Source organism: Tachyglossus aculeatus, chromosome 22 (genome assembly GCF_015852505.1).
Source record: "Tachyglossus aculeatus isolate mTacAcu1 chromosome 22, mTacAcu1.pri, whole genome shotgun sequence".
NCBI lineage: Eukaryota > Metazoa > Chordata > Mammalia > Monotremata > Tachyglossidae > Tachyglossus > Tachyglossus aculeatus.
Window position 1 is genome coordinate 2,044,535 of NC_052087.1, and position 24,198 is coordinate 2,068,732.

Here is a 24,198-nt window from a genome sequence, read left to right on the forward strand (position 1 = left end):
CAGCTGGGTGACTTTGGGCAAGTCACTTCACTTCTCTTGGCCTCAGTGACCTCATCTGTCAAATGGGGATTAAGACTGTGAGCTCCCCGTGGGACAACCTGATCACCTTGTAACATCCCCAGCGCTTAGAACAGTGCTTTGCATGTAGTAAGCACTTAATAAATGCCATCATTTTATTATCATTGAGCTTTGTACTAGAGATAATCATCATCATCATCATCATTATTATTATATAATATATAATTAATATATTAATAATTATATAATATAGTATCATAATATAATATTGCAATATAAGATAATATGATGTGATATAATGTGATATAATATAATATAATATAATATAATATAATATAATATAATATAATATAGTGATATAATATGATATGATATAATATGGTATAATATAATATGATATAATATAATATGATGTAATGTGATATGATATGATATGATATAATATGATATGATACAATATGATATGATATGATATAATGTGAAATAATATAATATAATATAGCATAGCATAGCATAATATAATATAATATTAAAATAAAATATAATATAATATAATGCAATATGATGCAATATAATTAATATAGTGTAATATATAATATAATTTAATATAATATTATATAATATAATAATATATAATATAATATAATATAATATAATATAATATAATATGATATGATATAATATAAAATATAACGTAGCATGATATAATATAATGTAATATAATATAATGTACTATGATATAATATACTATAATATACTATGCTATGCTATAATATAATAATATAATATGATATATAATATAATATAATATAATGTGATGTAATCTAATTATATATAAATAATATATATGAATAATATATGTATAATGTATTATATATTATGTGTGATAATATAATATGATGTGGTGAAATATAACATATTAATAATTATATGATGTAATATATGATAATTATTGTTATTATTATTGAGTGCCCACTGACTGCAATGCTTTGTACTAGAGACTTGGGAAGGACAGAGCAAGCAAGTGACGTGTTTCTTGCCCACGAGGCGCTTGTACCCTAAGGCGGGGTGTGGAAGGGCAAACATAAAAGTATTTTTAAACAGAATAATCAGTTAAATAACATACAGACATAAGTGCTGTGGATGGGCACAAGGAGGAACAGAAGTGCTAGTTGGTTGATGGGATTAAATGACTTGCAATGCTTGGAATCCTTTCCCGCCTTGTCATCAGCCCAATGATTGCCATCAGCCCAAGCAGTGGCCCCATTTCCTGGGATCGGGCAGAGTTCCAAGCTCCAACTGGAGCCTTTTCCCCAAGGATCGATCTCCGGGCGTTTCCCTCCAGGGGCTTTGCGCTGGAGCGGGCCGGAGGAAGTCGTGCGACCCAGGAGCTAGAAGAGAGGGATGGGAACGTCTGCCCCCGCGACTCTCAAGCCGAATCTGGCTTCTCACACCGTTCCTCTGCTTGTGATTTCAGACCCATACGCTCACGTTTCATTCCTGCATCGGAGCCAAACAACGGAAATCATCCACTCAACTCTGAATCCAACATGGGACCAGACTCTCATCTTCGATGAAGTGGACATCTACGGCGAACCCCAGGCCATCGCCCAGCACCCACCCAGCGTGGTCATTGAGCTGTTTGACAGTGATCAGGTGGTAGGTTGCCATCAGCCCCATCCCCACTGGTGGCTTTGGAGCCTCTACTACTTATAATAATAATAATAATGGCATTTATTAAGCGCCTACTATGTGCAAAGCGCTGTTCTAAGCGCTGGGGTAGACACAAAGTAATCAAGTTGTCCCACGTGGGGCTCACAGGCTTAATCCCCATTTTCCAGATGAGGTCACTGAGGCACAGAGAAGTGAAGTGACTTGCCCAAAGTCACACAGCCGACAAGTGGCGGAGCCGGGATTCGAACCCGTGACCTCGGACTCCAAAGCCCGGGCTCTTTCCACTGAGCCGTGCTGCTTCTCTGAGAAGAATGAGAAGAAGCATGAGAAGAAAGAATGAAGAAGAAGCATGGCTTAGTGGGTAGATCGGAAGAACCTGGGTTCTAATCTCGGCTCCGCCACGTGTCTACTCTGTGACCTTGGGCAAGTCACTTAACTTGTCTGTGCCTCAGTTACCTCATCCGTAAAAGGGGGATTAAGACAGAGACTGTGTCCAACCTGAGTAACTTGTGTCCACCCCAGCTCTTAGAACAATGCTTGGTAGATAGTAAGCACTTAACCAGTACTATTATTATTAATAATGATAATTATAACTGCATTCACTCCAGCACTTAGAACAGGGCTTGGCGCCTAACAAGTACCATAATTATTATTCTTAGTGTGAAGCATTGACCTCAACTAAGATCCTTGAGAGCAAAGATTGTGCCTGTCATTTCTATTGTTCTCTCCCAAGTGCTTAGCACACAGTCATCACTTGATAAATATTATTAATTGATTGATTGATTTACTGGGAGAGTCCAAAAGATGCAAGACCAATGCCCCACTTCTGGCACGGACCTTGACATTTACATTAAGCACTTAGTACAGTGCTCTGCACACTAAGCGCTCAATAAATACGATTGAAGGAATGAATGGAAATGAACAGGCAGAAAAAATGATCCATAAGTAGTGGGAGTTTGAGGAAGAGCACGTATTACACATTTATCAGAATGAAATAGTCGAATAACTCATTGAATGTCTCCATTAAAAATCCACTCAAGTGAGGAAGATAGGAGTGAAATAGATGTGCCAAAAGGGTCAATGGGACTTGGGAGCTCAGAATTAATCAGGGAAGGCTTTGCAGAAGAGGTGGGATTTCAGGAGGGTCTTGTAGATAGGGAGAGCTGCGATCTGACGGTTTGATGGGGATCATCATCATCAATCATATTTATTGAGTGCTTACTATGTGCAGAGCACTGTACTAAGCGCTTGGGAAGTACAAAAATTGGCAACATATAGAGACAGTCCCTACCCAACAGTGGGCTCACAGTCTAAAAGGGGGAGACAGAGAACAAAACCAAACATACTAACAAAATAAAATAAATAGAATAGATATGTACAAGTAGAATAAATAAATAAATAAATAGAGTAATAAATATGTACAAACATATATATACATATATACAGGTGCTGTGGGGAAGGGAATGGCATGGCAGCGGGGAGGAATCCGAGGTGGAAAACTTGAGAATGAGAATGAGAAGACTTGAGAATTTAGCTTTAATTCCATTTGTTCTGACGACTTGACACCTGTCCACATGTTTTGTTTTGTTGTCTGTCTCCAGTCTGTTCCAGACTGTGAGCCCGTTGTCGGGTAGGGGCCGTCTCTATAGGTTGCCGACATGTACTTCCCAAGCGCTTAGTACAGTGCTCTGCACACAGTGAGCGCTCAATAAATACGATTGAATGAATGAATGAATGGGGTACAAGTTAGAAAGAGAGATGGGGGGAAGTGAAGTGTATAAGGTGGGACGCAGCGGGTGAAGAAAGCTGACGCGTATGATACCGAAAATCAGTGGAAATCTTTGAAGACAATGGGAAGTGATTTCTGCTTGATGTGAAGGGAGTCAGGTGGCCATCAGAAGTGTCTGAAAAGAGGAAAGTGCTGAGGGATGCTTCCGGAAGTGATTTGTACAGCAATGTGGAGTTCAGGCTGAGGCGAGAGGCAGGGAGACACCAGTGAAGCTGCTGACACTTAACTACCATTAAAAAAAAATAATAATAATAATGGCATTTATTAAACACTTACTAGGTGCAAAGCACTGTTCTAAGCGCCGGGGAGGTTACAAGGTGATCAGATTGTCCCACGGTGGGCTCACAGTCTTCATCCCCATTTTCCAGATGAGGGAACTGAGGCCCAGAGAAGTGAAGGGACTTGCCTGAAGTCACACAGCTGATAATTGGCAGAGCTGGAATTTGAACCCACGATCCCTGACTCCAGAGCCTGTGCTCTTTCCACTGAGCCACGCTTTTCTCTAAAAGAGGGGAGTCTAACCACAATCAATCAATCAATTGTATTTATTGAGCGCTTACTGTGTGCAGAGCACTGTACTAAGCGCTTGGGAAGTACAAATTGGCAACATATAGAGACGGTCCCTACCCAACAGTGGGCTCACAGTCTAAAATGGGGAGACAGACAACAAAACCAAACATACTAACAAAATAAAATAAATAGAATAGATATGTACAAGTAAAATAAATAAATAAATACATGGAGTAATAAATATGTACAAACACATATACATGACCACAACATGGTCCGGGCTTGGCCGGGGGGTAGCCAACGGCGTTTAGCAGTTGGAAGGATGAGACCACTGGCAGAGAGGATTCTAGACTGTGAGCCCACTGTTGGGTAGGGACCGTCTCTATGTGTTGCCAACTTGTACTTCCCAAGCGCTTAGTACAGTGCTCTGCACACAGTAAGTGCTCAATAAATACGATTGAATGAATGAATGACACGACGTTTGAGGACTATGGAGGCAGGGAGAATGATGACTTTGAATGAAAGGGGTACAGGGCCTCTGCTGGGGTACTGAGGCACCGGGGCTGTTATCTATCAATCAATAGAGTTAATTGATCGATTGGGGTCCGGGGCATCAGGGTGCTGGGGCACTGGGGCAAGCTCCCTCATCTTTCCAGGGCAGAGATGAATTCCTCGGCCGAAGCATCTGCTCCCCGGTGGTCCGACTGAGTCCCGGCGAAGACGTCACTCCAAAGCTGCGCTGGTATCCCGTGCTGAATGGCGGCATCACCTGCGGGGAGGTGCTGTTCGCAGCCGAACTCATTCTGCGGGACAAGGTGAGGCCGCTCACCTGCCCCCGATCCCACCTCCTCCCTCTGGGACGGGAGTTCGGGGACCCCGCCGCTCACCTTGGCCGAGCTCACGGGCATGGCCTCCTTTGTCCGCAGGACGGCTCTAACCTTCCGATCCTCCCGGCCCAGAGAGGAAATCTGTTCATGGTTCCTCAGGGAATCCGGCCAGTGGTCCAGCTAACAGCCATCGAGGTACGTCCGCGCCCCTTGCCCAGCGGGGCCGACGGGCCCAAGACCCTCCCGGCTGAATGGCTGCCCTGGCTGTCTCCTTTCCTTGCAGATTTTAGCTTGGGGCTTGAGGAACATGAAGAACTACCAAATGGCAGCCGTGACTTCCCCCAGTCTCGTTGTGGAGTGTGGCGGGGAAAGGGTGGAGTCGATGGTGATCAAGAACCTGAAAAAAACCCCCAACTTCTCCAACTCGGTCCTCTTCATGAAAGTGGTGAGTGGCCGGTCCGGTCCGGCGTCTCCCTGAGGCGTCTCTCTGCCCCACCCACGGGCAGGCTGAGAGGGCCGAGGCAGGTTTCCATCGCTCCGATCCCAGCCCACCGCCCTCCTGTAGGGCACAGTCCCGCGGGGCTCACCCCCGGGGGATCCTGGGTCCTGCCGACGCGGGGGGCTCATCGCATCGGCTTGGCCCAGGGAGACCCACCCATATTATTATTATTATGATGGCATTTGTTAAGCACCCACTATGTGCAGAGCACTGTTCTAAGCGCTGGGGGTGATACAAGGTGATCAAGTTGTCCCACGTGGGGCTCCCAGTCTTAATCCCCATTTTACAGATGAGGGAACTGAGGCTCAGAGAAGTTAAGTGACTTGCCCAAGGTCACACAGCAGACGTGTGGCGGAGCCGGGATTCGAACCCATGACCTCTGACTCCAAAGCCCGGGCTCTTTCCACTGAGCTATGCTGCGTCTCACTCCGGCAGAGCCAGCGCTGGGCAGGAAGTACCCGGGTACACTGGCACTTCCAACCTTCAGAAGGCCCAAAGCCTTGGGCCCCGGCATCTCGGCCTCATTATGACCAGGCAGGAAACTCCTGCTGCTTCTCTGTTCATTCAATCATTCATTCATTCAATCGTATTTATTGAGCGCTTACTGTGTGCAGAGCACTGTACTAAGCGTTTGGGAAGTACAAGTCGGCAACATATGGAGACGGTCCCTACCCAACAACGGGCTCACAGTCTAGAAGAGGGAGACAGATGACGAAACAAAACATGTGGACAGGTGTCCAGTCGTCAGAACAAATAGAATTCAAGCTAGATGTACATCATTAACAAAAGAAATAGAATAGTAATGATGATGGCATTTATTAAGCCCTTACTATGTACAAAGCACTGTTCTAAGCGCTGGGGAGGTTACAAGGTGATCAGGTTGTCCCACGGGGGGCTCACAGTCTTCATCCCCATTTTACAGATGAGGGAACTGAGGCCCAGAGAAGTGAAGTGACTTGCCCAGAGTCACACAGCCGACAAGTAATAATAATTATAATAATAATGATAGCATTTATTAAGCGCTTACTATGTGCAAGACACTGTTCTAAGTGCTGGGGAGGATACAAGGTGATCAGGTTGTCCCACGGGAGTCTCACATTAATCCCCATTTTACAGATGAGGGAACTGAGGTCCAGAGAAGTGAAGTGGCTTGCCCAGAGTCACACAGCCGACAAGTAATATTAATGATAATAATAATGATAGCATTTATTAAGTGCTTACTATGTGCAAGACACTGTTCTAAGCGCTTGGGAGGATACAAGGTGATCAGGTTGTCCCACTTGGGGCTCCCAGCCTTAATCCCCATTTTACAGATGAGGTCACTGAGGCCCAGAGAAGTGAAGTGACTCGCCCAGAGTCACACAGCTGACAAGCGGCGGAGCCGGGATTTGAACCCATGACCTCTGACTCCAAAGCCCGGGCTCTTTCCACTGAGCCATGTACTATTTACGATCTGTGTTGGACCTGGGGGTGGGAGACCGAAAGAAGGGGAACAGCTGGGTCTGGGTTTAACCTCTCTGCGAAGGCTTTTGGGCCTCAGGCCTCACTGAAATAGAAATTTTCTGCTCCCGCGCCCAGCTCCTGCCCAAGGAGGAAATGTACACTCCCCCACTGGTTATCAAAGTGATTGACCACAGACCCTTTGGGAGGAAGCCCGTGGTAGGCCAGTGCACCATCGATCTCCTCGAGCAATTCCGTTGTGACCCCTACACTGCCAAGCGGGACATCATCCCTCATATGAAGGGTAAGTAGCCCGAATGATCATTGGTAATAACGATAAAAATAGCAGTCGCTAAAATACGGCGAGTAGGAGGAGGCCCCAAGAGTACGGGCTCATCTTTTCTGCAACCGTGGACAGAAGAGACACCCTCAACCCCGTTGGCCTTCCACCACAACGGTCTCGGGGAATATAGCCCAGGATGTGTCTTACCTTCCCTACTGTGGGTGAAGCCAGCTTCCCTATCATCCCGCCTCCCTTCCCTCTGCTCACGCGTAGCTCAGTGGAAAAAGCCCAGGCTTTGGAGTCGGGGGTCACGGGTTCTAATCCCGACTCCGCCGCTTGTCAGCTGTGGGACCTGGGGCCAGCCACTTCAGTTCCCTCTTCTGTAAAATGGGATTAAGACTGTGAGCCCCCCGTGGGACAACCTGATCACCTTGTAGCCTCCCCAGCGCTTAGAACTGTGCTTTGCACATAGTAAGTGCTTAACAAATACCAAAATCATCATCACGAGGTTCCTATCAATCAATCAATCAGTCGTATTTATTGAGCGCTTACTGTGTGCACAGCACTGTACTAAGTGCTTGGGAAGTACAAGTTGGCAGCATATAGAGACGGTCCCTACCCAACAGTGGGCTCACAGTCTAGAAGGGGGAGACAGAGAACAAAACCAAACGTATTAACAAAATAAATAGAATATCAGAGCCGATTATATTGTACCCATCCCAGTGCTTAGTACAGTCCTGGGCATACAGGAAGCGCTTAACAAAGAGCACAATTATTTTTTATTAGAAGATTTTTTTAATGGCATTTATTAAGCGCTTACCATGTGCAAAGCACTGTTCTAATCATTATCTGTCACAGCCAGGCTCCAAATTGGAGGCCAGGATTAGGGCTCATCAATATCGAGAAACAGCAGGCCAGCAATATGTTAGATAGAACAGATCTGCAGACAACACGTCCTGCACTGCGAGAGCCCAAAACGATACTCACAAGGCTGTGTCAAGCGTGGGGAGATCGGTCGATTGTGGATGGCCTGTCTCTATATGTTGCCAATTTGTACTTCCCAAGCACTTAGTACAGTGCTCTGCACATAGTAAGCGCTCAATGAATACGATTGATGATGATGATGATGGCCGTTTGGAGTCGGGGGTGGGCACCACGATGATACTAGTGCTGGCTGCTAAGTATCATGGAAGGAAAGAACCAAGATGGTGAGTCACAGCAAGATCAATTTGCGGATTTCACTGAGCGCTTGCTGTGTGCGGAATACTGTACTGAGCACTTGAAGACGCTGGAAGGGGCCCGGCTCCACGCTGATTTCCCATACGGGACACTCCCGTATGGTAGTTCATTCATTCATTCATTCATTCATTCAATCGTATTTATTGAGCGCTTACTGTGTGCAGAGCACCGTACTAAGCGCTTGGGAAGTACAAGCTGGCAACATATAGTTTCTTGCTGTTGGTCGGAGATCAGGTGGGGAAACGCCAGAAAGTGAGCTGCAACCGGACGTACCATCAGCGCCCCGCAGGGAAAGTTTATTCGACATCTTTTAGACTGTGAGCCCACTGTTGGGTAGGGACTGTCTCTATATGTTGCCAACTTGTACTTCCCAAGCGCTTAGTACAGTAAGCACTCAATAAATACGATTGATTGATTGATCTCACGGAGGCCCGGACTCTCCGGGGGAGCCCGAAGGTGGCCAGCGGCGGAGGCCAGCCCCTGAAGAAGGAGCCTGGGGCTGCTGGCCACCAAGAAGTCTTCAGGCAGCAGGGTCTGGAGGTGTGGTCATCATCATCATCATCAATCGTAATTATTGAGCGCTTACTGTGTGCAGAGCACTGTACTAAGCGCTTGGGAACTACAAGTTGGCAACATATAGAGACAGTCCCTATGGTCGGGGGCCGCTTTCACGAGGATGAATTCCCCGTTGGCCAAGACCACAGACAAAACATTTACAAATGCCGAGCGACTAATGTAATGCACGCGTGAACAAAGAAACTCTGGTCGTGGGCTGATCTGGAGGGCCAAAGCTTCCGACTCCAACCCTTTTCATTCATTTTACCCCCAGCCCCAGCACCCAGCAAAGGCGCATGCCATTGACATGCCAGTGACATGCCAGGGAAAACGTATCGGCGGCACAAAATGTAGACCCCCTAGGCAGGCTCCAAACCCGTACCATTGATCACACTTGGAGTCCCGCGAGAAAGTTCCCAGCTACATAATCCCCTGACGTTTTCAGTTTCGCTCCTGGCTGCGGCGGCTCCTCGTGAGGTGGTCATCGAAGTGGAGGAACCCAAGCCTTTGCTGACCTCGCAGGTGGGTGTCACGACGTGAGGGGGACGGTGGGTGGGGATGGGGCGTGTTCCCCTCCGTGAACCCAAGCAGGGATCCTCGGAAGAGGTTATTCCAAGAGAAACGTGGGGCTGGAGTCTGTTGGGGGGGAAGGATGGGGCGTCTCTGGGGGTTACTCCAAGATGCATTCCAAATCTGATTCACTGAGACGTAGCGTGGCTCAGCGGAAAGAGCGCAGGCTTGGGATTCAGAGGTCACGGGTTCTAATCCCGACTCCGCCCCTTGTCTGCTGTGTGACCTTGGGCAAGTCACTCCACTTCTCTATGCCTCGATTACCTCATCTGTAAAATGGGGATTGAGATTGCGAGCCCCACGTGGGACGGGGACTGTGTCCAACCCAATTTGCCTATACAGTACAGTGCCTGGTACCTAGTAAGCTAACAAATGCCAGAATGATAATAATAATAATAATGATGGCATTTGCTAAGCGTTATGTGCAAAGCACTGTTCTAAGCGCTGGGGAGGTTACAAGGTGATCAGGCTGTCCCACGGGGGGCTCACGGTCTTCATCCCCATTTTCCAGATGAGGTCACTGAGGCCCAGAGAAGTGAAGCGACTTGCCCAAAGTCACACAGCTGACAATTGGCAGAGCCAGGATTTGAACCCATGACCTCTGACTCCAAAGCCCGGGCTCTTTCCACTGAGCCACGACTATTATTGTTATTATTAGAGTGATACCAGGATATTGATTCAGACTGCGGCATAGCCCATTCTAAAGTAGGAGGAAGGAAGGAAGGGAAAGAGAAGGAAGGGGAGGAGGAGGAGGAGCAGGAGGGATTATCATATTTATTAAGTACCCGTTGTGTGCAAAGCACTGTACTGGATGCCAGTGAGGATTAGATACAGTCCCTGGCCCCCAAGGGATGCCCAGTCTGAGAGTTTAGAGGAAGGAGGGGGTTGGCGACCGCCATAAGGAAAGAGGAAACAAAGTACGCAAAAATGAAAAATAAAACCAAGATGCAGAGGGGCCGAAAGACCCAGAGGATTCACCCTCATTCATTCAAATCGTATTTCTTGAGCGCTCACTGTGTGCAGAGCACTGTACTAAGCTCTTCGACCCCTGGGCCAGTTACCTGGGTGTTCAGTGGGCACTGGTTCACCTGGCTCGGTGCTCCCAGCAGGCCTAGGGGGTTCCCTGTCCCCTCCTGCCTCCGTGCCTCCACACCGCGCAGGCAGAAAAGCCTATCTGCCCTTCTCGTGGGGACAGTTTTGAGGCTGCTCTGGTGACTGGGCCTCCTGCGTCGAAACGAGGAACCAAGCCCCCTATTTTACCTTGCCATCACCACGTCTGTATCTGTGACCTCCGCCTTCCGTCGTCTGTCCTCTCTCCCCCTCGTCCCCCTTCTTCCGTGGCTGGGCTTCTTCACCAAGGGGCCGGGCGGCGGGGAAGGGTGCGCGTGAGTGCGTGCGTTCTGGGAGACACGTTTTGCTGGAGTGAGGAATCCTTTGTTGCCAACGTGAACCAAGAGAAATACCATTCATTCATTCAATCGTATTTATTGAGCGCTTACTGTGTGCAGAGCACTGTACTAAGCGTTTGGGTAATACAAGTTGGCAACATTCAGCCCTGCCCCTAGGGCACCCTGCCAGAGGGAGTCCCCATCTGCCCTGTTTCCTTATCCCAGACCCTGTGACCTATCTTACCGGGACTGGGGGTAGGGACCCACAAAATGCAGGGGACGCAGACCCCAGCAATTCACAGATTCCTTGCAACCATCCATGTGGAACAGGGCCATTCTTCCTGTCTGCGGCCTGCCCGTCTTCCTGCTTGTCCTGTCCAGAACTGAAGGGAAACCTCTCCCTGTATTTCCATGTGTTTCTGCCCCGAGAAGAGGGAGAAGGGAACCAGCTGGAGGCAGGAATAATTCAGAGGCAGATCCCCCCACTACTGCGCTCGGAATCCAGCTGATGGGGAGAACCCAGCCAACCTGCCATAGTCTGAACACAGACGCCAGTTGCCCCCCTAGATCCGGAGGGAAGGGTGGGAGGGCGGCAAACACAGGGCGTATATGGTGGGGGGCAGGAAGAGGGGGCGTGGATCCCAGACCCGGTGGCTCAGTGGCCGGCACCCCCTTATCGGCCAGCAGATTGCTTAACCTAACAGCCGCCTGGCCATCGCGATGGTGGTTGGGGAGATTTGGGCAAGATACGGAGTCCCCCTCAGAGCAGCAGAGGTCAGATGGACCTGCCTGCCCATCTGCCCGTCAAGTGGCGGAGGCAGTCATACTCAGGTCCTGGCATCATCTTCCCGGTCGTGAACCCTGAGAGATGTAAGCTCTTGACGGTAAGCCCATTGCGGGCCGGGAGTGTGTCTGTTTATTGGTACATTGTACTCTCCCAAGTACAGTGAGCGCTCGATAAACACGACGGAATGAATGGAAAAGAAAGAGGGAAGCACCCCTCGGAACAGGTGGCCACCTGCATCTACTGCAAGCCCTGGCTAGTGAGAAGCCACCTCGGGCTGAAACGCAGCTGTTCCCTGATTTTCACACCCCCCTGTCCTCCCCAACCCGCTCACTTCCAGCACCAATGGGCGTCTCTTGTCGGCCCTCCTCTGGCCCCATAACGGGGAAGGTAGTCCTTTGGCCAGAGCCTGACCCAGCCCAGCTTTTCCAACGCCCTAATCCCGGCCTGAATAGTTTGCAACCCTAATAACTCCATCCCTCAGCCACTCTCCCTGATCACAGGAAGGGGCCGAAGCAGCCGTGTCCGGATCTTTCCCCGGGGGAAATCTCACTGGGCTGGAAGCTCCGTTGGCTCGGAGTTTGGGGCCCTCACCCAGGGTATTTTCCCCGTAGATGTTATGCTCCCACAGGGCCCCAGAAACCACTGACCAGCAACTGAGAACTGGTCAGCCCGAGGCTTCTCGTGGACACAGCTCGGAAGAGAACTCTCATCTCTCTTCCGTTTTCCTGATTGTGCCTGTGCGTAAACTCCACACACAGCTGTCCTTCCCATGAACCGCTATCATGGCAGGGTGAGGGAGGGCAGCTCCTCCCTGAATCTTTCTAGGCGTCGTCCTCTTCCCGTTCACCTGTCCCACTAGGCACCGTGTGGCCCAGGCACAGACTGGGCAGTATTTTCTGCTGCATTTCTGCAGGGCCTACAGAGGCACAGAAGTTTATTTGGGCTAAATATAGGGGAGACACCAATCTGTAGGAAGGCAGGTTGGATTTTTTTAGCCAAACAGTGGCCTTCGGTGTCATTGGGCTGGTAGACTTGTTCCGTCCCAAACACCAGACTTGTTTATTTGGGCCCTGTAATTTGTTTGGCTTAGAATGAGAATCCATTTGGAATGGTGTGCTTGGTTGTCCATCTCTCCAAACGCATCCCGTGAGCAGATACTCTGAAACACACATCCTGTCTTCCTGACTGATGAGCTCAGCATGCCTAAGAACCGTACTGGATACTTACGACCCTTAAGAACCTCATTGCTTATTGTGGATTTCTTTTCTCTACCTGTGGAAAAGGGAAGTGGGGACCTAGGAGTTTCCATTCTGCAATGACCCTTAAATCAGTAGATGATTTGAAAAGTTGCTCTTCCCAAATTAAATTTTAAAACATGGATGCTGTGTAGATATGAGAAAGTTACACAGATAGCTGAAGCCTAAAATGATATATTGGCACCATCCCCACCTCCGCATCTGACAGAGGGGAAGGGTATGGAAGAAGCAGGCTGCAGAGGTGAGGCCCAGGTTGGGGTGGGGGGAAGAGACACACGATGGTCCCCTTTGTGTACCTGTGGTGGCTGTCCTGGGCAGGGTGACCGGATATTCCGCAAGATGTGGGACAGTCCACCCTTTTTTGGGGTTCAGCCGTGTCACCCAGAAGGCTAAATGTGCGACTCCTCCGGTCCTGCTTTAGTCTGGGAGGTGGAAGGGAATGAGTAGAAATGGTATGGCTACCCTTGTCCCTGCCCTGCCCCACTTTGGGCGAAGGAAAATCTGATCACTTCACACGGAGGTGATGGAACCAGTGATCCCATATTCCCGGCTTTGGGGCGTGATAGAGGCAGAGACTTCTTAAGTTTCCCTGGTGTGGAACAAATGGGGATGGTGCCCCCCGAACTTCTCTTCTGCCTTCTCTTCTCAGTGGGTCTCACTGAGGGCAAGGCCCAATTCTAGGTCCCGTTCTCGTCCCGTTTTACACGCGCTCCCTCGGGGAGTTCAGTTGCTCCCATGGCTTCAACAACCACCTCTACGTGGATGACTCCCAAATCATCCTCACTAGCCCTGACCTCTCTCCCTCTTTGCAATCTCGGATTTCCTCTTGCCTGCATTGAGTTTGGAGCCTTTCGGAAATCAGACCTGCTCTCCCCAACTTACAGGCCCCACCACCAGTTTCCACCTAAGCATTTAATTAATCTCAACCTCCTGTACAGTCTTGTTCATACATTAAATGCCCCACTAAAGCTCTAACTAGGAAAACATGTCCCCTTTTCCTTCTTCTTCCTGTCTGTAATATATTTTTGTGTCCATCTTCCCTGTTGGACTAAAAATTCCTTCGGGACAGGGTCATTTGTACTAATTCAAAGTATCAAGTACAGTAATCTGCATACGGTAGGTACTCAATAAATAGTGCCGATTGACTATTTGATGTCCTGCCAGCCCCCGGAAGCTCAACATGTCTAAAACTGATCTCATCTTCCCGCCCAGATCCTCTCCTCCGACTGTATTTCCCATTACAGTTGACAAGACCGCCATCCTCCCCGTCTCTGAAGCCCTGCATCTCTAGCTTTATCAATCAATCAATTCCAGCACTTACAACAGTGCTTTGCACATAGTAAGCGCTTAATAAATGCCATTATTATTATTATTAAGCAAATGGAAATGAAGAGGTAGAGGGAAGATTGGCGAAGGTTGGGGAATTTGCCTGACGGATCGCTCGTGGTGAGCCACGGATTTAGTCCAACACTTCTGTCATGGGGCAGCGGGTAGGATGAGAGAGGGTGGGGAAGAGAGGAGGAGAAGGGGAAGGAGGTGAGCTGTATCTCCCCCAGGAAGAGGCAGGATCCAACTGGAGGCCCTGGATGGCGGCCCATCTCTCTGTACTGTCAAGTCTGGGGAAAGTGTGGAGCCCAGAGGGCCCCTGCCACAAGTGGTTCTGGTTTCCAAGTGTTTCTCACAATCTGGATCTCCCGCAACTCCTTGCGGGATGCCGAAGAGGAGCAAGATGTGATGGTGGAAGAGGTTCGGGCTGTGTTAGTTGAGCCTGAACAGGCGGGCATCGAGAGTGGCTGCTGAGCCGAGTTCAGAGATAATGCCAGGGCTGTCTGTGCCCCCCAGATTCCAGCTGGGGGGTTATGATATTGTGGGGGATTTCCTGAGGGCTATAGAAGTCATCGGGACCTCCCTATTGGGACAGGGATGGGGCCGGCGGCTAACCTTTCTGCCTTTCCCTATTCCTCATTCCTGGATTTCATCCTATTTCTCCGGACGTCGGCTCTCCTGATGTTCCCCCCAGCTCACCGAAAAGGTAATTTCTAACCAGAACATTGGCCCTCACGCCGCCCAACAGCCAGGAGCCCTGGAAGGGGGTTGGGGCAGGCTACGAGAGCTCCAGTGAAAGCGTATGGGGTGGGGACAGAGGGGAACGACGCCACAGATAGCCCAGGCCAGGCGGGAACAGTTTAACAACCATCTCCAAATTTCCCCAGTTTCTTAAGAGATGAAGTTGTTGAAAATTTCCTGGCCATTTACCTTCACCCCCTCCCACTGGCCGGGGCAGGGGAATGCTCTCCTGTCCCTCCTGTTGACATCCCAGAACACCGACAGAGGCGGGTAGTCCTTTCCTGCCTCCACGGTAGCTGGGAAGGGGTGGGAATTCCTCCCTACAAATCCCAGGCCGGCCTCCCACCCCGACCCTGACCCCTAAACTGGACAGATGGGGAGACGCCAGAAAGAGAGAAGGGGCAGGGAAGTGTGCAGGATTGGAAGGATGGCAGAGTGATATAGTTCTCTCTCTGGCCATGGCTTTCTCCCCCCTGCTCACCCCTCAGCACTTCTGCCCGGGCTGGAGGGGCTGAGTTGGGCAGCTGCCAGGGGTGGCAGCCGTGGCAAGAGTTGCCAGGCCAAAACTGGTCCTTCTAGATTAAGGGGTGGGCAATCCCCCCAGAAACTCCTATCCAGTTCCTATCCAGCAGTCCCAGAAACTCCTATTCCCCATCCCAGAAAGGACAACTCAGCCGGGGTTGTGATGCCAATGGCGGCAATGGAAGAGGAGGGAGAGGAAGATTGGGAAGAAGAAAAGGAGGAGGAGAAGTAAAGAAAGAATACCCTCCTTCCTTCGGGACAACACCAATAGTCCCCATCTTAATCCCTGGAGCCAGGGGCTTCTAATAATAATAATAATGGCATTTATTAAGTGCTTACTATGTTCAAAGCACTGTTCTAAGCGCTGGGGAGGTTACAAGGTGATCAGGTTTTCCCACGGGGGGCTCCCAGTCTTCACCCCCATTTTCCAGATGAGGGAACTGAGGCCCAGAGAAGTGAAGTGACTTGCCCAAAGTCACACAGCTGACAATTGGCCGAGCCAGGATCTGAACCCATGACCTCCGACTCCAAAGCCCGGGCTCTTTCCACTGAGCCACGCTGCTTCACAATCATCCCCCCCCACTTAAAAGTAGGACTCTGAGAGACCCCACACCTGTGGTGATCAGAGGCCCCAACTGTGGCCACCGCTGTCCTCACCATCCCCAGGACAGGACACTCAGTCGGCTCGCTTTTCTCAGAGTCTGGGCGGGGGGATGCCCACCTGCTCTGTGGGAATTAGCAGGGGAGCAAGGGGAGCCCATGGCCTAGTCCCTACGTGGAGGAGGAGAAGGGGAGAAGGGAAGCGGGCATCAACCACTGTTCCCTGCTGAGCCAGGAGGAGAGCCAGCCACTAGCCACTGACAGGTGTAGAAAGCGTGCAGAGGGACACTCCTTGGGGGAACGGGGGGATGCTGAGGTGTCTTCTGTTTCTGGTTTCAGGAGGAGGAGATCGTTGACTGGTGGAGTAAGTTTTACGCCTCCACAGGGGAGCTGGAAAAATGTGGGCAGTACGCACAGAAAGGCTACGACACCCTGAAGGTAAGTTCCGGGCCAAAAATGTGGGCAGTACGCGCAGAAAGGCTACGACACCCTGAAGGTAAGTTCCGGGCCAGGGCCGGCTGGAGCCCTGGCATTTATTAAGCACTTACTATGTGCAAAGCACTGTTCTAAGCGCTGGGGAGGTTACAAGATGATCAGGTTGTCCTACAGTCTTCTGTTCCGCTCTAAGAGCTCAGCTGTGCTGGAAGGTCTCCTCTAGAGCTGCAGTTTCCCAGAGGCAGAAATGTGGTGTGGATAATAGTTCCATTTCTGGGATAATAATAATAATAATTTTGGTATTTGTTAAGCGCTTACTATGTGCCAAGCACTGTTCTAAGCGCTGGGGAGGATACAAGATGATCAGGTTGTCCCACAGCGGGCTCACAGTCTTCTGTTCCACTCTAAGAGCTCAGCCGTGCTGAGAGGTCTCCTCTAGAGCGGCAGTTTCCCAAAGCTAGAAATGTGGTGTGGATAATAGTTCCATTTCCAGGATAATAATAAAAATAATTTTGGTATTTGTTAAGCACTTACTATGTGCCAAGCACTGTTCTAAGCACTGGAGAGGATACAAGGTGATCAGGTTGTCCCATGTGGGGCTCCCAATCTTAATCCCCATTTTACAGATGAGGTGATTGAGGCACAGAGAAACGAAGTCACACAGCTGACAAGCGGCAGGATCATTTCCCAACAGTCTAGGGAGTCCTTCCCTGGAAGGAGCCAGGGAGTTTGGAAGCTGAAACAGTTTTCAACTTGAAGACTTCGGCAAACTTTCGGGCAGCGAGGAATCAATGTGCAGGGGAGACGGTTTTAGAGTACAGAATCCATAGCGGGCACGTTAGCTAGAGGATGGCTGGGAGCATTCATTCATTCGATCGTATTTATTGAGTGCTTACAGTGTGCAGAGCACTGGACTAAGTGCTTGGGAAGTCCAAGTCGGCAACATGTAGAGACGGTCCCTACCCGACAACGGGCTCACGGTCTAGCCCATCCCTCCCCGCCGCCCTATCCCGGGGGCGGTGGGCCATGGGGGTGGTCTCTGATGGACGGTCCTGAAGCCCTTGGACATCCCAACAAGAGCCCTGGGCGGGACAGGGGAAGAGTTGACCCCACCTCTCTAAGCCAGGGGTTCTTTGGCGTCCAGGTGTACGACTGTGAATTAGAGCAGTTGCCGGAGTTTGAGGGCCTCACAGACTTCTCAGACACTTTCAAGCTGTACAGAGGCAAGTCGGAAGAGTATGATGAGCCATCGCTGGCTGGAGAGTTTAAGGTAACACTCAGCCCCGGCCCTTGGCCTCCCTCCGGTCAGATCCTGGGCTACTTACCCCCTTCCCAAGGCTCAGTTAGTGACCAAGGGGTATCCAGGAGCCCCTGACACTGGGAGAATTGGTCTCGGGGGTGGGGAGGAAGTGGGGGCTTCCCCTATTCCCCTTACCTCGTGTCTGACCCCGGGGCCCCAGGTCCGCGGCCTCTGGCCCCTGACCAGCAATCGGAAGCCCCCGTTTGGTCTCCCCTGACCCCGGGAATGGTCAGAGAACGAAACCACCCCCCTTCACATGGGAGATGCCTTTCCGTCCACCTGCTCCCAGGATGAGCCCCCACCCCACCCGCAATCAATCAATCATATTTGTTGAGCGCTTACTGTGTGCAGAGCACTGTACTAAGCACTGTACTTAGCACTGTCCGCAGCCCGGACTCCCCCTTCCTCAATCCATAGCCCGGCTCCTGCTCCCCCAGCCCCTGGAATTTATATTGATTCATTCATTCAATCGTATTTATTGAGCACTTACTGTGCGCAGAGGTGCCTGTCTACTTGTTTTGTTTTGTTGTCCGTCTCCCCACTTCTAGACTGTGAGCCCGCTGTTGGGTAGGGACTGTCTCTATAGGTTGCCAACTCGGACTTCCCAAGCGCTTAGTACAGTGCTCTGCACACAGTAAGCGCTCAATAAATACGATTGAATGAATGAATGAAAGGAATGTCTGCCCCCTGAGAGCCCCCCTTCTGCACCCCCTCCCAGCTCCAAGCAGCGACCAAAAGAAGGGTCTCATCCAGTTCCCCACCGAGGTCCTGAACGGGCCAAGCCTCAGAGTTGGAGCCCACAGGGTCAGCCTGCCCCTTTCCCACCCCCACTTAAGAATAATAATAATAATGGCATTTATTAAGTGCTTACTATGTGCAAAGCACTGTTCTAAGCGCTGGGGGGATGCAAGGTGATCAGGTTGTCCCACGGGGGGCTCACAGTCTTCATCCCCATTATCCAGGTGAGGGAACTGAGGCCCAGAGAAGTGAAGTGACTTGCCCAAAGTCACACAGCTGACAAGTGGTGGAGCGGGATTTGAACCCGTGACCTCCGACTCCAAAGCCTGGGCTCTTTCCACTGAGCCATGCTGCTTCAGCTGCTTCTTATAATAATAATGTCGGCATTTATTAAGCGCTTACCATGTGCAAAGCACCGTTCTAAGCTCTGGGGAGGTTACAAGGCGATCAGGTTGTCCCACGGGGGCTCGCAGTCTTAATCCCCATTTGACAGATGAGGTAACTGAGGCCCAGAGAAGTGAAGCAACTTGCCCAAAGTCACCCAGCTGACAAGTGGCGGAGCTGGGATTTGAACCTGTGACCTCCGACTCCAAAGCCCGGGCTCTTTCCACTGAGCCACGCTGCTCCTCTGGGTGGGACCTGACCCCGACGCTTGACCCCCGGGCTGACCCCCGACCTCTGTCCCCACTCAGGGCGCCTTCCGGATCTACCCTCTGCCAGACGACCCCTCGATTCCGGTTCCCCCGCGCCAGTTCCGAGAGCTCCCGGACAGCGGCCCCCAGGAGTGCATCGTGAGGGTCTACGTGGTCAGAGGGCTGGACCTGCAGCCGCAGGACAGCAACGGCCTGGTGAGGTGACCCCTCGTCCCCCGTCCCCCACACGGGCCTGGGGTCTCCCCTTCCACTTCCCTCCTCCGCCCCTCAACCCTCACACACACGGTCCCGGCCCCCTGTCGTCCCACATTCATTCAATCGTATTTATTGAGCGCTTACTGCGTGCAGAGCACTGTACTAAGTGCTTGGGAAGTACAAGTCGGCGACGTATAGAGACGGTCCCTACCCGACAACGGGATGGGATGGGCAGGTCCCACCCAATGCCTCCGCCTCACTCCTTCTCATCATCATCATCATCATCATCATCATCATCAGTCGTATATCTTGAGTGCTTACTGTGTGCAGAGCACTGTACTAAGCGCTTGGGAAGTACAAGTCGGCGACGTATAGAGACGGTCCCTACCCGACAAGGGGATGGGATGGGCAGGTCCCACCCAATGCCTCCGCCTCACTCCTTCTCATCATCATTGTCATCATCATCAATCGTGTTTCTTGAGCGCTTACTGTGTGCAGAGCACTGCACTAAGCGCTTGGGAAGTACAAGTCAGCGACGTATAGAGACGGTCCCTACCCGACAAGGGGATGGGATGGGCAGGTCCCACCCAATGCCTCCGCCTCACTCCTTCTCCCAAACTTCTCCCAAACTCAACTACACACGTGACTCTCTCACCAGTCAACCCCAACTGAGAGAGTCACTCCCCTGCCACCACCCAACTTCCCTCCACCCCCACCTACAGAGCCCCCTCCTCACCCCCGCCGGCTCAGAAGGATGCGGGTTCCCACTGCTGGGTAGGGACCATCTTTATATGTAGCCAACTTGTACTTCCCAAGCGCTTAGTACAGTGCTCTGCACACAGTAGGTGCTCAATAAATACGATTGATTGATTGATTGATGATTGAATGGGGCCGGAGCCCAGAATCCCGGCCTGGCCATCTGAGCCCCTCGCCACCTCTCTCCCGCAGTGTGACCCCTACATCAAAATATCCCTGGGCAGAAAAGTCATCGAGGACAGAGACCACTACGTGCCCAACACACTCAATCCAGTTTTCGGCAGGTACGCCCTCCCGTTCCCTCAGCTTCTCCCGGGCCAGATCCAACCCCAGCCCGTCTATCGCCCCAAATTCCCACTTCTTTTTCGGTTCGGGCCACGCTCCTCCTTTTCTTCATCCTTCTCCTCCTCCTCTTCCAACCCTCTGACCCTCCACTAAGGTTGGTCACCTTCTCCCCATCCCCATCCCCAAAGTGTCGCCCCAGCTGCTATCTCCCCTCTTTCCCTGGTGAGGTGCCCCGACACCCCCCATTCTCCACACCGCCTGGAGTCTCCCCTTCCCCTTCCCTCCTCTGTCCCCCAAGCTCCCACCTCACCAGGCCCCAACAGCGGGCAGCAGGAGTTCCCCAGCAGCGAGGGAGGAAAACCACAACCACAGGCTCCCACCCAATCCTCCTTTTCCCAGACTCAGCTGCACGTGTGACTCTTTCTACCCGTCACCTCTGAGCCGCCGGGAAAGGGATGGGAAAGGGTTGCCCCCGGCCCAGTGCTGGGGAAACTGGGGATCGCGCAGGATAAATCCCTTGCCCAGCAGATCCGGCAAAGCTGGGACCAGGAATAGACTACAGCTAGACGGGCGGGCGGTAAATTTTGCAGCTGGACCGGTCCTATCGTTTACGCTCGCTGTGACGCTCAGTGAGGGTTAGCCGTTGGTTGTTGCCCATCTCCTTGTGATGAACCGTGGCATTTTCTCTCCATGGCCCTACCCCTCAGTCAAGCCCCGGGCATCCCGTTGGACATAGGTGGGTGGCAGAGCGTGGGTACCCTAGAGATGTCTGGTTTCTCCCAGAAGCACCTGCAACGGGGGAACGGTGAGGAGAACTCTCCCGGATGAGTCCCTGACTCTGGGACTCAGTTTCTCCCCAGCGCTTAGAAGAGTGCGTGGCACATAGCAAGCGCTTAACAAACACCATCATTCTTATTTCTGAAAAGAGAGCCGGGCCCCCTCCCCAGAGGGAAAGGAGCTCTGGGAAGCAAGGTAAACTGCAAATCATGTGTCAGTGGGGGGGGCAATGAGAGTTTGCATGGGGATAATAATAATAATGGCATTTATTAGTGCTTACGATGCACAAAGCACTGTTCTAAGTGCTGGGATCTGCACAAAGGCTGCACAGGAGGCTGCTGTTCTGTCAGCAGGAGCCATATCTATTCTATTTATTTTATTTTGTTATTATGTTTGGTTTTGTTCTCTGTCTCCCCCTTCTAGACTGTGAGCCCACTGCTGGGTAGGGACTGTCTCTAGATGTTGCCAACTTGTACTTCCCAAGCGCTTAGTACAGTGCTCGGCATACAGTAAGCGCTCAATAAATACAATTGATTGATTGATTGATTGGAGCGAGGGGTCAATCCAAGAAGACCCCCCTGCCCTGGGTGAGTGGGGCAGAGCACTATATAGGGGGCCCCAAGAGGGTGGTCCCAAGTCCCTACTGTGAGCAGAGCGCTGTACTAAGTGCAACCCCCGTGACTCTCCCTTTGAGGTGTTCGGGTCTTAATCCCTCGCATCATTCCCCCCAATGCATAATTCTCCCTATCCTGATTTTGGAGGTGGAAATGAAAGGTGGATTCCCTGAAATTGGGGCATGCCAAGGGTAGGAAGAGGAGGGTTACTGTAATTCACTGAACGGCTATTGCATGCATCGCTCCCATGGAGCGTGTACTCGAAGGAAGAGATGCAGTCTCCAGTGCCCTCTTACCTTCCTCTTTATCCTCTTTTCCTTCTCCTTTTTCTTCCTTTTTTCCCCCTCTCCTGATTCATTCCTTCATTCAATCGTATTTATTGAGTGCTGACTGTGCGCAGAGCGCTGAATTAAGCGCTTGGGAAGTACAGGTTGGCCACATATAGAGACGGTCCCTGCCCAACAATGGGATTACAGTCTAGAAGCAGCGTGGCTCAGTGGAAAGAGAGTCAGAGGTCATGGGTTTGAATTCCGGCTCCACCACGTGTCTGCTGTGTGACCTTGGGCAAGTCACTTAACTTCTCGGAGCCCCAGTTACCTCATCTGGAAAATGGGGGTGATAACCGGGAGCCCCATGCAGGACAATCTGGTCGCCTTGTATCCCCCCCCAGCACTTAGAACAGTGCTTTGCACATAGTAAGCACTTAACAAATGCCATTATTATTATTATTATTACATAGAAGGGCGGGCCCACTACAGCAGCAAAAAGCGGGGCGATTGTGCACGTAAATACGGCAATAGATGACAAGATCCTTACCCTGGAGGAACCTACAGTCTAATCAATCAATCAATCATATTCATTGAGCACTTACTGTGTGCAGAGCACTGTACTAAGCGCTTGGGAAGTACAAGTTGGCAACATATAGAGACAGTCCCTACCCAACAGTGGGCTCACAGTCTAATGGGGTCCCTGCTGCACGGGACCAGACTCCCCACTCTGATCTGAGTCCTGAACCTCCCAGGAAACTAGGAATAGGAGACTCCGACAGGGCAGCCGAGCCCGGCAACACCGAGAGGGACTTGGTCACTCCTGCCGACCTCAGTCTCGCTCTTGACCCCCCGGGCCTCGCCTCCACCTGGGTTCCTTGGGACTGTGAGCTCAGCTGGCCTGGCCTGTTAAGGACTCGGGATCTTTGATAATAATAATAATGATGGCATTTATTAAGCGCTTCCAATGTGCAAAGCACCGTTCTAAGCGCTGGGGAGGTTACCAGGTAATCAGGTTGTCCCACGGGGGGCTCCCAGTCTTCATCCCCATTTTCCAGACGAGGGAACGGAGGCCCAGAGAAGTGAAGGGACTTGCCCAAAGTCACCCAGCTGACAACTGGCCGAGCTGGGATTTGAACCCATGACCTCCGACTCCAAAGCCCGGGCTCTTTCCACTGAGCCACGCTGCTTCTTTGAGGAGAATATCCACATCCGCAATGGGAAGAACACTTCCTCTCCCTCGTGGCCTTAGACTCCAGAGTCCAGTCCTAGGCAACACTTATACAGACGGGGAGACTGAGGCTCAGACGGGTTCCAAGACCAGTCCAGAGTGGCCAAGCGGGCACGGCTCCCCCGATTCCCACCCCGTAATTCCGTCTTTAAAGCTGTGCTCCCTCCCTCCAGCCTCCCCCTTGGGGGGCTGGCTCTTCAGCAGAGTGTCCACAGTGTGGACTTGTTTTTTGAAGTTTTTTGGTCCTGTTGAAGGAAGCGCGGGGGTCCGAGGTGCCCCCCATCCCTCCCGCCACCACCCTACGGGCAGGCCCGTCGCGGCTCCTCCCGGCCGGGGCCGTAACCTCAGTGCCTTCCCCCAGAATGTACGAGTTGAGCTGCTTCTTACCGCAAGAGAAAGACCTGAAGATTTCCGTCTACGACTACGACGCGCTAACTCGGGACGAGAAGGTGGGAGAAACCGTCGTAGACCTGGAGAACCGGTTCCTGTCTCGCTTTGGGTCCCACTGCGGCATCCCCCAACAGTACTGCACGTGAGTCCCGGGATGCCAGCTGCGGTCCGTGCCCCCCGGGAGCTGGGCACCGTGCGGTCACGGTGTGGGCCCCCCGAGCGGTCGGCCACGTGGGCGTCCGGCCTGGCATGACCGTTGCCCCCGGGCCGAGGGGCAGGTGGGTGGGTGGGCAGCCGGACCGGTGGTTGATGGGCAGACGGATCCACTCGGGAGTGGTAGGGAACCGTTTGCTTTGTTCATTCATTCACTCAATCATATTTATTGAGCGCTTACTGCGTGCCGAGCACCGGACCAAATTCACTCTGGGAAAGCTCAGCGCCCCGGGCCGCAGAACTGTCGTCCCACCCAAAGGACACTCTTACCCCCACAAAGTCCCGGGGGTCTCCCAGCGTGGTCTCCATCCCCTTAGAGAA

The 24,198-nt window shown here is 51.4% G+C and overlaps 1 protein-coding gene across 2 annotated transcripts in view; it reads left to right on the forward strand.

Annotated features, from left to right (window-relative positions):
* Nucleotides 1–24,198, forward strand: part of MYOF (myoferlin) — a 156,189-nt gene that overhangs the window by 116,627 nt on the left and 15,364 nt on the right. For both annotated transcript variants that reach the window (XM_038764076.1, XM_038764077.1), the window contains 12 exons: nucleotides 1,496–1,677; nucleotides 4,648–4,806; nucleotides 4,918–5,013; nucleotides 5,102–5,263; nucleotides 6,896–7,061; nucleotides 9,280–9,356; nucleotides 14,856–14,867; nucleotides 16,364–16,462; nucleotides 17,604–17,729; nucleotides 19,190–19,345; nucleotides 20,294–20,385; nucleotides 23,636–23,806. In XM_038764076.1, the coding sequence (XP_038620004.1) occupies nucleotides 1,496–1,677; nucleotides 4,648–4,806; nucleotides 4,918–5,013; nucleotides 5,102–5,263; nucleotides 6,896–7,061; nucleotides 9,280–9,356; nucleotides 14,856–14,867; nucleotides 16,364–16,462; nucleotides 17,604–17,729; nucleotides 19,190–19,345; nucleotides 20,294–20,385; nucleotides 23,636–23,806 (1,498 nt within the window). The remainder of the gene's footprint in view (nucleotides 1–1,495; nucleotides 1,678–4,647; nucleotides 4,807–4,917; nucleotides 5,014–5,101; nucleotides 5,264–6,895; nucleotides 7,062–9,279; nucleotides 9,357–14,855; nucleotides 14,868–16,363; nucleotides 16,463–17,603; nucleotides 17,730–19,189; nucleotides 19,346–20,293; nucleotides 20,386–23,635; nucleotides 23,807–24,198) is intronic.